Source organism: Nestor notabilis, unplaced genomic scaffold, assembly GCF_000696875.1.
Source record: "Nestor notabilis isolate BGI_N333 unplaced genomic scaffold, ASM69687v1 scaffold11258, whole genome shotgun sequence".
Taxonomy (NCBI): domain Eukaryota; kingdom Metazoa; phylum Chordata; class Aves; order Psittaciformes; family Psittacidae; genus Nestor; species Nestor notabilis.
This window is the reverse complement of record NW_009939950.1, coordinates 73,169-84,960: the sequence shown is the minus strand read 5'-3', so window position 1 is coordinate 84,960 and position 11,792 is coordinate 73,169. Positions and strand designations below refer to the sequence as shown.

General features: G+C 46.0%; 1 protein-coding gene across 1 annotated transcript in view; it reads left to right on the top strand.

The window, feature by feature from the left end:
* Positions 1-431: 431 nt before the first annotated feature.
* LOC104410065 (patatin-like phospholipase domain-containing protein 7) overlaps positions 432-11,792 on the top strand; it is a 73,520-nt gene continuing 62,159 nt past the window's right edge. Inside the window, exons 1-8 of the mRNA XM_010020123.1 lie at positions 432-464; positions 2,793-2,858; positions 3,214-3,301; positions 3,893-3,975; positions 6,933-7,021; positions 7,387-7,527; positions 8,988-9,147; positions 10,209-10,289. Of these exons, the coding sequence (XP_010018425.1) occupies positions 432-464; positions 2,793-2,858; positions 3,214-3,301; positions 3,893-3,975; positions 6,933-7,021; positions 7,387-7,527; positions 8,988-9,147; positions 10,209-10,289 (741 nt within the window). The remainder of the gene's footprint in view (positions 465-2,792; positions 2,859-3,213; positions 3,302-3,892; positions 3,976-6,932; positions 7,022-7,386; positions 7,528-8,987; positions 9,148-10,208; positions 10,290-11,792) is intronic.

The window sequence follows — 11,792 nt, the reverse complement described above, 5'->3', positions numbered from 1 at the left end:
TGGCCTTGAACACTGCCAGGGACGGGGCAGTGTTTGTTTCCTTACAGCCCCCGGCCCCCTGAGGTTGCTCCGCGGGTGCTGCTGCCGTGGGTGCCCCCAGCACTTGGGGTGCTGTACGGATGGGCGGCTCCTCTGAGGCGGAGCAGAGCCGAGCCCCGTCACACGCTCCCCAGAGGACTTGTGTATTGTCGGTGCTGGTCGCAGAGCCTCCCCTCGAAAGGGTACTGGGTTCTCTTGCTCAACACAGAGAAAAAGAGACAAGTAAAAGCCCACAGAGTTTCTGCTGACTTGGCTGGTTCTGCCGGCCAGGAGGAGCTGTTCTGGTGACGCTTTGTGTTGTGGAGTTCAGAAGAGTTTGGGTTGGAGAGAGAGGCCATCTCTTAACTGGCTCTTGTTTTGTTTTTGTTTCTGCTCCTGTCCTATCTCCAGACATGGATGAAGACACAAACAGCACCAGCCTCGAGGTAGGATTTGCTTTGTTGTTGGTTTTGGATGCCTTTATTTCCCCATTGCTGCCTGCAGAAGCTGAAAGCTGCTGTGCTGCATTTGATAACATTTGGCTAACATCTTTAGCTGCCTTTACTTTGAAAGCACATTTCCTGCAAGAGTTTTATCCTTCCAAAACCTTCAGACTTACCCCCATTTTTTTGGTGTGTGTATGTTTTTAATATTTTATCTTTAATTTTAGTCTGTTTGTTACTGCAGACCACTCACACTGCTTCATGTTCCAAGCTGTTAGCATGATGATCTGATCAAAGTGCCTTTTGCTTCAACAGTAGGTTTCTTAGTCTAAAGACAGCAGAATGTGGTGTTCTTTGGCCACCAGCTCTTCTAGAGTTTGTTCTTGCTCATAAATACAAACCTCATCGTCCAGCAAGGCTCCTGGTGCTTGTCATAGCAATGAAGGACAAGGCTCACAGCGGGAAAGAATCCTTCCCACAACTAAAAACTACACACAACCCCCCTGCACACTGCTCAGAAGTGTTCTGTGAAAATCCAGTAGCTGTAGTTGGGCTGTGGGTGAGTGGAGCCGTGTGGGAGCTGCAGGGAGCGCTGAGCTTTTGTGCAAGCCTAATCCAAGCTGGCCTTGAACACTGCCAAGGATGGGGCAGCCACAGCTTCTCTGGGCACCCTGTGCCAGCACCTCAGCACCCTCACAGGGGCGAGCTTCTGCCCAAGAGCTCATCTCAATCTCCCCTCTGGCAGGTTCAAGCCATTGCCCTTGTCCTGTCCCTACATCCCTTGTCCAAAGCCCCTCTCCAGGTTTCCTGCAGCCCCTTTAGGCACTGGAGCTGCTCTGTGTAAGGCACAGAGGAAATTCTGGGGCCTCAGTGCTTCTGGAGCCCTCCTGTGAGAGGTGCTGCGGACTCGGGCTGTTGGGTGGCCCTGCAGAGCTCAAATGCTGTTCTGTACCAGTAGCTGCTGCCATGTCTGTACGGGTGCAGCCTGTCTGCTTCCTTTCTCTGCTGTTCCTGGAGGATTGTTAGTGTTTGAGAGGACACCCCACCAGGTGCAGAGGGCAAATACCATGTTCTCACTGGTGTTCATGGGAAACCTTGCAAGAACCACTTGGTTTTTCTTGCAGGTCTGAATTTCTTCTTTCCCTCAATGCTTTTCTGTACTGAGATGTGAGGGCTCAGGCTGTGTGTGTACGTGGTTTATTCTTTTGCTTCTGGATTTGTTTCTTCTCCTGACAGCAGCAATGTGACTATCAGCTGGCAACTACTATGGTTGCTGTTATTTGAGACCCCACAGGCCTGGACAGTAGCAGAACTGAGTGTGTCCCTGACACTGTCAAGGGGAAATCAATGCAGTGACCACAACAGACACACCAAGAACATTTTACCAGCATGTACTGGATTTTTTGCTAACAATTTTTCAGCTTTTCGTTTGTTTTTTCAAATTCTTGTGACTTTCCACTACAGTCCCACTAATAATAGTCTGACAAGTCTGGTGTTAAGGTTAGTTTGACTCATGCTGGGAAGGCAACGTGTTGATATGCCATGTTAAAGCAGCCTGAGATGACAGGCTGCTCTGTTTGAGTTGACTGCTCAGGCAGGAGTTTTATTTATGCTGTAGAACTGGAATGAATTCCATGAGCAGGACTAGTTTGGTGGCTCCTGGTGTGCACTTCATTTTCCTCTTGGTGGCAAAGCTGAACGAGGATGTCATCCAGCTCAGGAGCTGAGGGCAAACACTGGGCCCAGAGCTGCCTGTTGATTTAGGTCCTTGTAAGGTTGAAGACTTACAGGGGGTGTATCTGTCCCTGTACTCTCATTGTTTCCTGCTTGTTCTAATATTTGGTTTGCTTCCTCCACTCCTCCCCATTCTGTTAAGTTTTGGGCTGGCATTTGTGAGCCTGTTTTAACTGCCAGGTTTTTTCCTGATCACCAGTAGTCAGCACAGGTCCCAGGACACTATATCTGCAGTTAGGGCTTGTTCCCATATGCTTGGTTGTCTTTTTATGCTGCTTTATGACTTATTTTTTCAGTCTCTTAAAGCCCTTTTCATTCAGTTCTTATCCTTGCTGCTCTGAGTAACACAGAATCACCAGAAAATGTTATCCCCTCACTGTCTGACCCTGGTTTAGGACTGCTTAGGAACGCGGTGAACTGACGCTCCACTGATGACCCCTCTCCCTCGTCCTCTGGTGGCAAAGTGGGCTGTAGTTGAAATAAAGATGTTGGAAAATACAATCAGGTTGTGTTGTATGCAGCAGACCGGGTGTTGAGATGCTTTTATGGAGGCTTTTTGCTGATGGGAGACTAATCTCACCTTCCTTTCATTGCCAGGCTGTGCTGCCAGCAGGAGGGACGCGGATTCTCCGGTTTGTAGAAGACAGGATACAGACCACTATGGTAAAGTGCAGCTTCCATCAGCTGGGGGAGGAATGGCTGTGCATAACTAGGGGGTAGCTGCTTTCAGGGTCTAGGAGCTCTCCTAAGTCACAGCCAAAGACTGAGTGTTTGTTTCTTTGCTGTGCATGAGGCAGGAGTTAATTCCTGTTGTTTCATCTCATGGACATAAAGTTGATCACAGATCTCTGGGGGAAAAATGATGAATATCTGCCATGTGAGCTTATGAGTGAATTAGCTATTTATGAACGTGCTTGACTTACAGACATCTCTCTGAGCTTCAGCTCTCCACAGAGTACTTAATAATTCTCAATATTAGAAGTTACTGACTTCTTTCCCCACTACATTCCTCTCACAGCTGACTGGAATTGCAATTGGAGCTGCAGTCGCATTACTACTCATAGCAGTTGTGGTGTTTGTCGTTTACAGAAGAGTGAGACAGTCTAGTAAGTACTCAAAACTATGTGTGTTTTAAACAGTTTTCTCTGCTATCTTCAGTGTGTTTATCTACAGCTAGTATCTACACATGGTAGATGTTAGCTGTGAAAGTTGTGCTTCTGGCAGGAAAACAGCTTTGAAAGGGTAAAGAACTTGTGTTGATTCACGTACCCAGGTCTGAACACAGAATTCCTGTCACGTGCAAGATGCTGCAGGGTTTTATTTCTCTGCAGTTGCAAATCATGCAAGGAATTTCAACCCTGCTATGATTTCACTGCCACAGTAATGAGAAACAGGTGAACTGGAGGTTTGCTGTGTGAGATTAAAATTACCTGAGCCTTATATCCATGGAGAGAGCCTTTTTCTCTCCCCTGGTAATTAGGTAGAGCCTCAAGCCAGCTCTTCCCTAGACTGCCTTGGCTGACCAGAGCTGGGTAATGAGGTATCTTGTGTTGGTTTACGTTCCAAAGCTTGCTGCTTAGCAGACTGGAGCCATGGCTGTTACAGTGGTAGCACAGTTGCCAGCCTGTGCTCAGTGTCCTTCCCCTCAGTGTGGAGCTGCAGGTGGTGGTCTCTGATGTGGTGCTTCTGTGTTTCAGAACAACCTCAGCCTCAGGTGCCTCAGTACCGATTTCGCAAGCGGGACAAGGTGATGTTCTATGGGCGGAAGATCATGAGGAAGGTGAGAACCTCTGGCACAGGGGGAGGGAAGTAAAGGTTAAAATCCAGTCTAGGAGGTGCTGTGGTCTTTGCAGTGCTTCACTTGCTTACCCTGGTCTAGGGTCTTCAACCTATAAAATTTCACTGGATTTTTGGGGATATTTCAAGACTCTTGGAACTCTGACAGTCTCTGGTGGAACAGTGATGGCTTCTGCTCCTGGCCAGGCCTTCTCTTTCAAGAATATCTGCAACAGTGAGGGTAGTAGTAAATCAGTGACTATCTAACTTCTCTATAGAGCTGGTGATGGTTTAATCCATCCTTCTCAGTATTCAGGATTACGTTCAAGATACTCAGTGCCTGTATTCAGGATTGTCCTTTTCACATAATGACTTCCAGTACTGCCATTGCTTTCCAGGCTGACACCTTCTCTCCCACCTGAGTCTGCAGAGCAGATACTTGGATCTACCTTTCTGCAGCCTGGCTGGGAGGAGCACAAGTACTTCACTAAGCCCTTGTGTTCTGTACTCAGCTGCAAACAAGACTTGTCAAACTGTCTCACTAGAGACCGTTCAAGAGGGGTTTATCCCAAGGTTGAAATCTTTGCCTTGGATTGGACTGTACCCACCTGTGCCCTCAGGTGCCTGTCCTGATGTCATTCCTGTCCTATTGTTCTGGAAGTTCTCACCAAGAATTTTCCATCAGTCGGGAATCTTTCAGCATCAGCTGGTTAAACCCTTCAAGACTGTGGCTGTTTGATATGAACTGCCATTTTATTTTTTGTTTGTTTTTATACTTTTCTCTTTGCAAGTGTCTTTTCCTAGGAAGTTGTGACAAGGTGATTGAGGAAACCTGCAGACAGTCATTTCCCTTAGAGGATTAGGTTAATGTCAGTGGGTGTGCTGGGTGTTCAGCGCTGATTCCAGTTATTTGAGGAGATTAATCTTCCTGTCTTTCTCCTCAAACTATGTTTCCCTTGAAGCTACTGGAGAAGAGTCTCCCAGTGCCTAAAAGGGCTACAAGAAACCTGGAGAGGGGCTTTGGACAAGGGATGTAGGGACAGGCCAACAGGAATGGCTTTAACCTGCCAGAGGGGAGACTGAGATGAGCTCTGAGGCAGAAGCTCTTCCCTGTGAGGGTGCTGAGGCGCTGGCACAGGGTGCCCAGAGAAGCTGTGGCTGCCTCATCCCTGGCAGTGTTCAAGGCCAGGCTGGCCACAGGGGCTTGGAGCAACCTGCTCTAGTGGAAGGTGTCGCTGTAGAGGAAGTGCTCCCTGCCTGTGGCAGGGGGCTGGGACTGGATGAGCTTTAAGGTCCCTTCCAACTTAAATCAATCTACGAGTCTACTTAGTGTTTGTGGAGTATGAGATTCATCTGTTTTCCTGACTGACAGTACCACTGTGGTCAGAAGAATTAATCTTTTCAGCAGAGTCAGGAGAGGCTGTGTCAGAGCAGAGGTTTTTTTTGGTGGTGTTACAAGCTTGTTCAGTAGGTCCTGTAGGTTGAGGTGACTTCCTTACTTAACACTTCCCTTACCAAAATCTGTGTAGTGGCTTTGTGGACCTCCATGTGCAGTTCTTAGTATTTAAGAGGCTATTGCTAACTCCTGTCTTTGGGAAGCTGCCTGTTACTCAGGTGGGAACCCAGACCCCTTTTCAGAGTACCAGATCGTTATTGCTTGTAGTCGTGTTGATTGATGGTGGATACAGATAGTGAAGGAGAAAGGCTGTTTAATTCTGACTAAGTGCTCCCTGCCCTCCCTGTTGTAGAGCCAGAACCAGGGGTGTGGGTCTGGTGGGTTCCTGGAGGGAGCTGGGAGGCAGGAATGGGACTGGCCCCCTTTGGGACCAAAGCCAGAGCATGGCTGAGGGGTCTGAGCTGTGCCCGTGGGGTGACAGGCTTGAATCCGAGTGTCTTCCTATGTTGCTGGGTCACCTAAACCCAACATCTGTATTAAAACAAGGTGCATGTAAATAACCAGGCTTTGTTAGTCCCTGTTTGTTGAGGAACACTGCAGCCCTCTGCCTCCAAACTGCTGAACTGTGCTGGGGTGAATTCAGATGCTTGGGCTTAATTAGACACTGTCCTGGATTTAATGCTCAGTTCTGGAGCTCTGTTTTGTTGTGGAGGGAGGAGGTTACTCCTGAACCTTGCTTTTGCTTTGCAGAGCAGTCTTTGCATAGAACTTGGCCAAAAAAGCCCTCAGTAAAAGGAAATCTTTTGTGTGTTGCCAGTGATTTTAATGTTCTTCAACATACCTGTTCATATGGAACACACAGAAGTAAAGAACGCTTAGAATTCCCCATGGTAAATCATTTCAGGTAGTGTTTGGTTTGGGGTTTCAGACCTTGCTTTTTGCTCCTATTCTTGAGTAAGACATAGAATATAACAAACTAACCTCTGTTGATTATACTTCATAGAGTTTTGATAAAACGCCAAGATTTTACTTAAAACCAAACAAAAATCCACCAAAGAGCCTCCACGCTAATTTCAGATTTCTTTTGTGAGGGAAACTTCTCCCTGGGGTTCAACTCTTTGAGAAACAAACAATGTTTTAAAAGGGGTTTTCCTGCTCTTGCAGTTGTTGCGTTTCTCCAGGAGGTGGCACGTGGTCACTGCTAAACCTGGTGAACGCTTTACTGCGGGACTGCATCCCAACCTGATATGGGAGCATCGGTGCTTTATGTGTCACTTGGCTGCCTGATGCTGAGTGTTCCTGAGTAAGAACCGTGTAGCTAAGGGCTTTTTCCCTCTACCTTCCATTACCACTGTAGTAGCCACTTATTAAACTTGTTTTTAGAAAGAAGTTGGGCCTGGAGGAGATGTTGTTCCAGTCCTCTGGGGTCTCACACGAGTGCTTCGCTCTGCTCACGGTCTAATGACTTGGTAGATCAGAGTTGGAGCCTTTGCAGGTTGGAACTAATGGGTTGGTGTTTTGGTTTGCTTTTCAGTAAATGGTTCTGTTGGCATTATTTCCCCCAGGTTACAACCCTCCCAAACTCCCTGGTTGGGAATACTGTGCCTCGCCAGCGGATGCGGAAGCGCGCAAAAGTGTTATCTTTGGCTAAAAGGTACTTGGGCCTTTGGGAAGGGAGTATTCATGCCATGGAGGCTGGTTTTGGGGTTTTTTCTTTGTGATGTGGAACCTATCCCAAGCATCACACTTCTTCATAGCTGCTGGTTTTCCACAGCCTGGCGCTTTCCTGGGAAGTTTTGCTGACACAGAGGTTTATGCCCGCAGCAGTGTCTGGTTTTGCTGAAGGAAGGCAGGAGAGTGGAACACTTCTGTTTTATCTGATTGATAACAGTTGTTTCTAGGCACAGTGTGCTCTAGTATTGTACTCAGCCTTAGTGGCAGTGCAAAGCCCATGCTTGAGACAAATGAGGGAGTTCTTGAACTTCCTCTCTTGTGTGTTTTTTTTTTTCTTTTTTGCAGGATTCTGCGGATTAAGAAGGAATGTCCAACTCTGCAGCCCAAAGAACCGCCTCCTTCTTTGCTAGAGGCAGATCTGACCGAGTTTGATGTCAAGAATTCCCATTTGCCTTCTGAAGTCCTGTACATGCTTAAAAATGTCAGGTAATGTCAAACAGGAAGGTAAGTTTGGATTTGGGTGTTGTTGGATGTTCGGGTGTTCTGAGTATTTGGCAGTTTGTGTCAAGTCTTAAAGTTTATCACTGCATGGTCAGAACCTTTAAGGAGTTGACTGAAAATTCATCTGAGCATGAGAAGAGAATAAATCGTTGAATCATAGATTGGTTTGTGTTGGAAGGCACCTTAAAGCTTATCCAGTTCCAACCCCTGCCAAGGAAGGAAGGTGTCCAAGAGCACCTTCCACTAGAGCAGGTTGCTCCAAGCTCTTGTGTCCAACCTGGTCTTGAACACTGCCAGGGATGACATCTAATTCTCAAGAAACTTTAGGGAAATCTTTGAGTATATTTAGAAAACTAAAAGGACATGAATTAGTGGCCTGAATTCGGGACAGCTGTTCTAACATGAGCAGATTCCTGTCAGTGCACTTAAAAAGTCCCCTTTAGACTGTATCAGCTAATTTTTTGGTACAGAAAACACCAGAATTGGTAAATGTTAATTGGATTCCATATTGACAGCTCCATAAACTGCAGAATTTTCACTTCTATGGCTAAAAAGGGTACAAATAGAATCAAAGTTGACTTAATCCCCACAGCTGTTTGGTGGGTTGAGGTAAGGGATGGGCTTTGTGCCTGTTCAGTAAGGGGTTAAACTTGCTGACCCAGCAAAGAGGATGAGATCTTCTGATCTGTAATTTTGGTTTTGTTTGTGCATGTTCATTTCTCTCCTAATTATGATACAGTTTAGTCCCGAAGGTCAAACAGGTGCTATTAAAACTGGTATTTAAGTCATCTAAACTTTCTGCTGTGGAATTCTGACCTCCTGTGACTAATTGATGTTGCAGTAGAATTTGACTGATTGAGCTTGTTAAATGGGAGCTCATGGAGCCATGGGGAGGTGTCCCTCTGGTGCTGTGCATGCCGTGATCAGCTTTAAGATGTGCATTTCTGTCTGCCTGGTAGCAAATGGCTAGTTTCAATGTCGGAGGAGCCCAATTGCACTTTACCTGCAGGAGATGGAATATTCCAAACTTTCAAATACATGCAGATGGCAGGAATTTTCCCCTTTGTTTTCAGTATTCCTCATGTTCTGGTCTATGGGCAGGGAGCTGCACTGGAAGGGAAAGGTCCATAGGGTAACTTCTCATGCAGTGTGTGAATTTGCAGACTTTGATATTTGTCCCTCTTCTAAAGCTGCTGTTGGCTTGAGGAAGACTGGATGTACTTCCTTTGGAGCCTGCTGGTGTTCAGGGTGCTACTCAGGAAAGAGCTCCAGTGTTTCCAGTTTTCAGTGTTTCACAGTGCTTTGCACTTCTGTCTGGGGGAGTCCTGCTCCTCCTGCCATGCCACAACCAGCTCTGGGGTTCCTCTGCTATTCTGCTAATTTACGAAGGATTTTCCAAGATTAGTGTTAATTTTAGGTTTCCCTTTGCCTTTTCTTCCCTGCAGGGTCCTCGGCCACTTTGAGAAGCCTCTCTTCCTGGAACTGTGCAAGCACATGTTCTTTGTGCAGCTGCATGAAGGCGAATATATCTTCCGCCCTGGGCAGCTGGATAACAGCATCTACGTGGTGCAGGATGGCAAGCTGGAAGTCTGCATTCAGGAGAGTGTAAGAACAAACTGGTCTGTGGTTCTTGCGATAAATCACTTGGCATAGCATACAAGCCAGCATGAATCATTAAGCATTGATTAAACGTAGACATTTGAATCATCATGGTTTAGAAAGGATTACCTCAAACTGCTTCAGAGGCATGATATTTATAAAGATCAAGGTTTTTAGGTGTGGTGCCCAGTGTCTTAGATAAGAGAATGCAGCCCAGTGCTGACCAGGCATTCTGAAATGTTCTCATGAGCTCTGGCTGCATAGTTACTGAGGGAGGGCAGGGTGCAAGGCAGGCTCTTTGGGCTGCTGGGAACGTTCTTGTCTTGGGTGGTAGCTGTATAGACCAGTTTGTGTCCACAGCAGGAGAGCCTGAGTATACTCCATGCCATAATACTCTAGTGTGGTACTAGCAGTGTTGCCTGGGAGGGGGAACATCCAGAATGCATTTTGGGTAGACAGGGAAAAGAAATGATGGCTTGTTTTATGGGTGACTCTTGAAATGCTGAGTGCCAGTCCTTGCCACCCCTTCTGCCAACTTAGGTGTGTCTTCTTGTCTGAGCTTTGACTTTAGCTTTAACCTGTGAACAGTTTTCTGGTGGCTGAAAATGCAGGGGTTTGTCTTAGTAAATTATACCACATTCTCTGATTTCTATGTAGTTTTGCACTTTGCTGTTCTTTGTTTTGTACAAACCATTGACACGTCATCCTTCTTGACGTGTAACCCCTCGACTAAAGGGAGCTGATTTTGTCTCAGGGTGAAGGGAGCTGTTTTAAAGTGGTTGTTCCACAGCAAACACAAGCAGGTCACATCTCCCTTGAAACAATCTGGCTTTTAGTTTCTTTAGATTCATCACTTTCAGAATGGTGGTTTAAAACTTTGGTGGTTTGAATGAGCACATTTCCATCAGAGCAGAGAGAAAACAAACACCCAAGTTGCAACAAGGGACTGTTTCTTTGGAGACTGCTCAGAGTATCTGGGAGACTGAGAGCAAGCAAGCTTCCTGAAGTGCTCCCTATCTGCCAGATGTGCAGCTCTGAGCCTGCACTGATCTATGCTACACTTGCAGGATGGAACAGAAGTGGTTGTGAAGGAGGTGCTGGCAGGAGACAGTGTCCACAGCCTTCTCAGCATTCTGGATGTGATCACGGTAAGTTCGTGACTGCAAGTTTCCTGCAGTGCTGCTTTTGTCACAGAGCCCCTTGTGGGGAGATGACTCTGAATATCACTGGGACAAAGTCAGAATGGAAAATGTTCCTTTGACCAGTTCTCCTCCTCCTCCCAGGCCTCCCCAGCTGTAAGCTCTGTGGTGTGTAAGCTGGTTTTGGGATGTGTAGCCTACCAGTGTAACACTGGCTATTTCTGATAAGCAGTAGGATTGGAATTACTCTTCTGTGGCTGGAAAACTAAGGCTTGATTTGCTCAAGGTCACAGAGCAGTCGGAGGAGCAGGTCAGGGCCACAAGTCCAGGCTTTTACACTGTTTGATTTGTTACTTACTGAATTTATTTAGTCTAATGAGACTAAATCTGCCAGTTGTTATTGCTGTAATTACACTGTGACACCAGCTGATGGATTCAATTTCTGCCTCCCATGTTCATGCTGCTCATGCCCCTCTGAAGGCTGTTGCTCTTTGACAGGCAACAAGCTGAAGGCTTGTGGGTCATGTTCATTGCACAGATGAGTGCTGTGGATTTTGTTGCAGTTGGAATTCCAACGAGGGTTTTGCTGGAATTGTCACAGTGCATCCGTTTAGTAATACCTGAATTGAAGGTGGGGAATTCATCATCTTTGGTGATGCACAAGCACCTAAAGTGCTTCCTTGGAGGATTTTGATAGCTGAGAGGGTGCAGATAATGTAATCACTGAGTGGTTCATATTTGACCTTGTACCATGTTTCTCTTGTGCTTGGCTGTCTCCTTTCATTACAAGGTGCTGTTATTCTCTGTGTAAGTAGTTTTAATGGTTCTGTGAAGTGTTCTTTGCCACTGTTAGATGCAGGTGTATCTCATTGCATCTATAGTGTCCATAAAACCTATGGAAAGACATAAACAATTTTTAAGCTTGCTCACATTTTCTTCTGTAGAAAACAATAGCATGTGAATAATTTGGGCTGTACAAGTCTGGTTCTTGCTGTCAAATCCAATTTAGTGGCAGATTCAGAGGTATCTTTGCCCTTTACTTCTACCAGTAAATTTTCTTAATGCCAATATTCCAAAGAGCAGGACCATCATACAGGAACACCAATACCAGTCGTGTTGTTTGCCTATATTCTTTTGGAATAAACAAGAAGGAGTCCTTCTGCTAGAACAGGGGTGTGTGGCTTTGGTTTTTTTAGAGGGTGGTTGCCATTCATTATGTCTTGTGGCTGGTTTCTTCTTGTTGGTTTTGCTTTTGTAATTCTCATTCTATCATTTTTTCCTCTCATTACTTACAACATTGGTAAATGAGAAAATCAGAATGATTCAAAGTGTTGCCAAGAGTTACCAGTGTGCAGACGGGTACATAACAAACCCTCTGCCATTCCTTTTGCTAATGTAACTTGTCCTCATTTATTTTTACAACTCTGTCTCTTGTTTTCCAGCTTTGTGAAGTGGTTGTTTTATTTCTGTTTTTCCTCTTCCTTATGCTCTTTGCTGACTTTAGGTATAGGG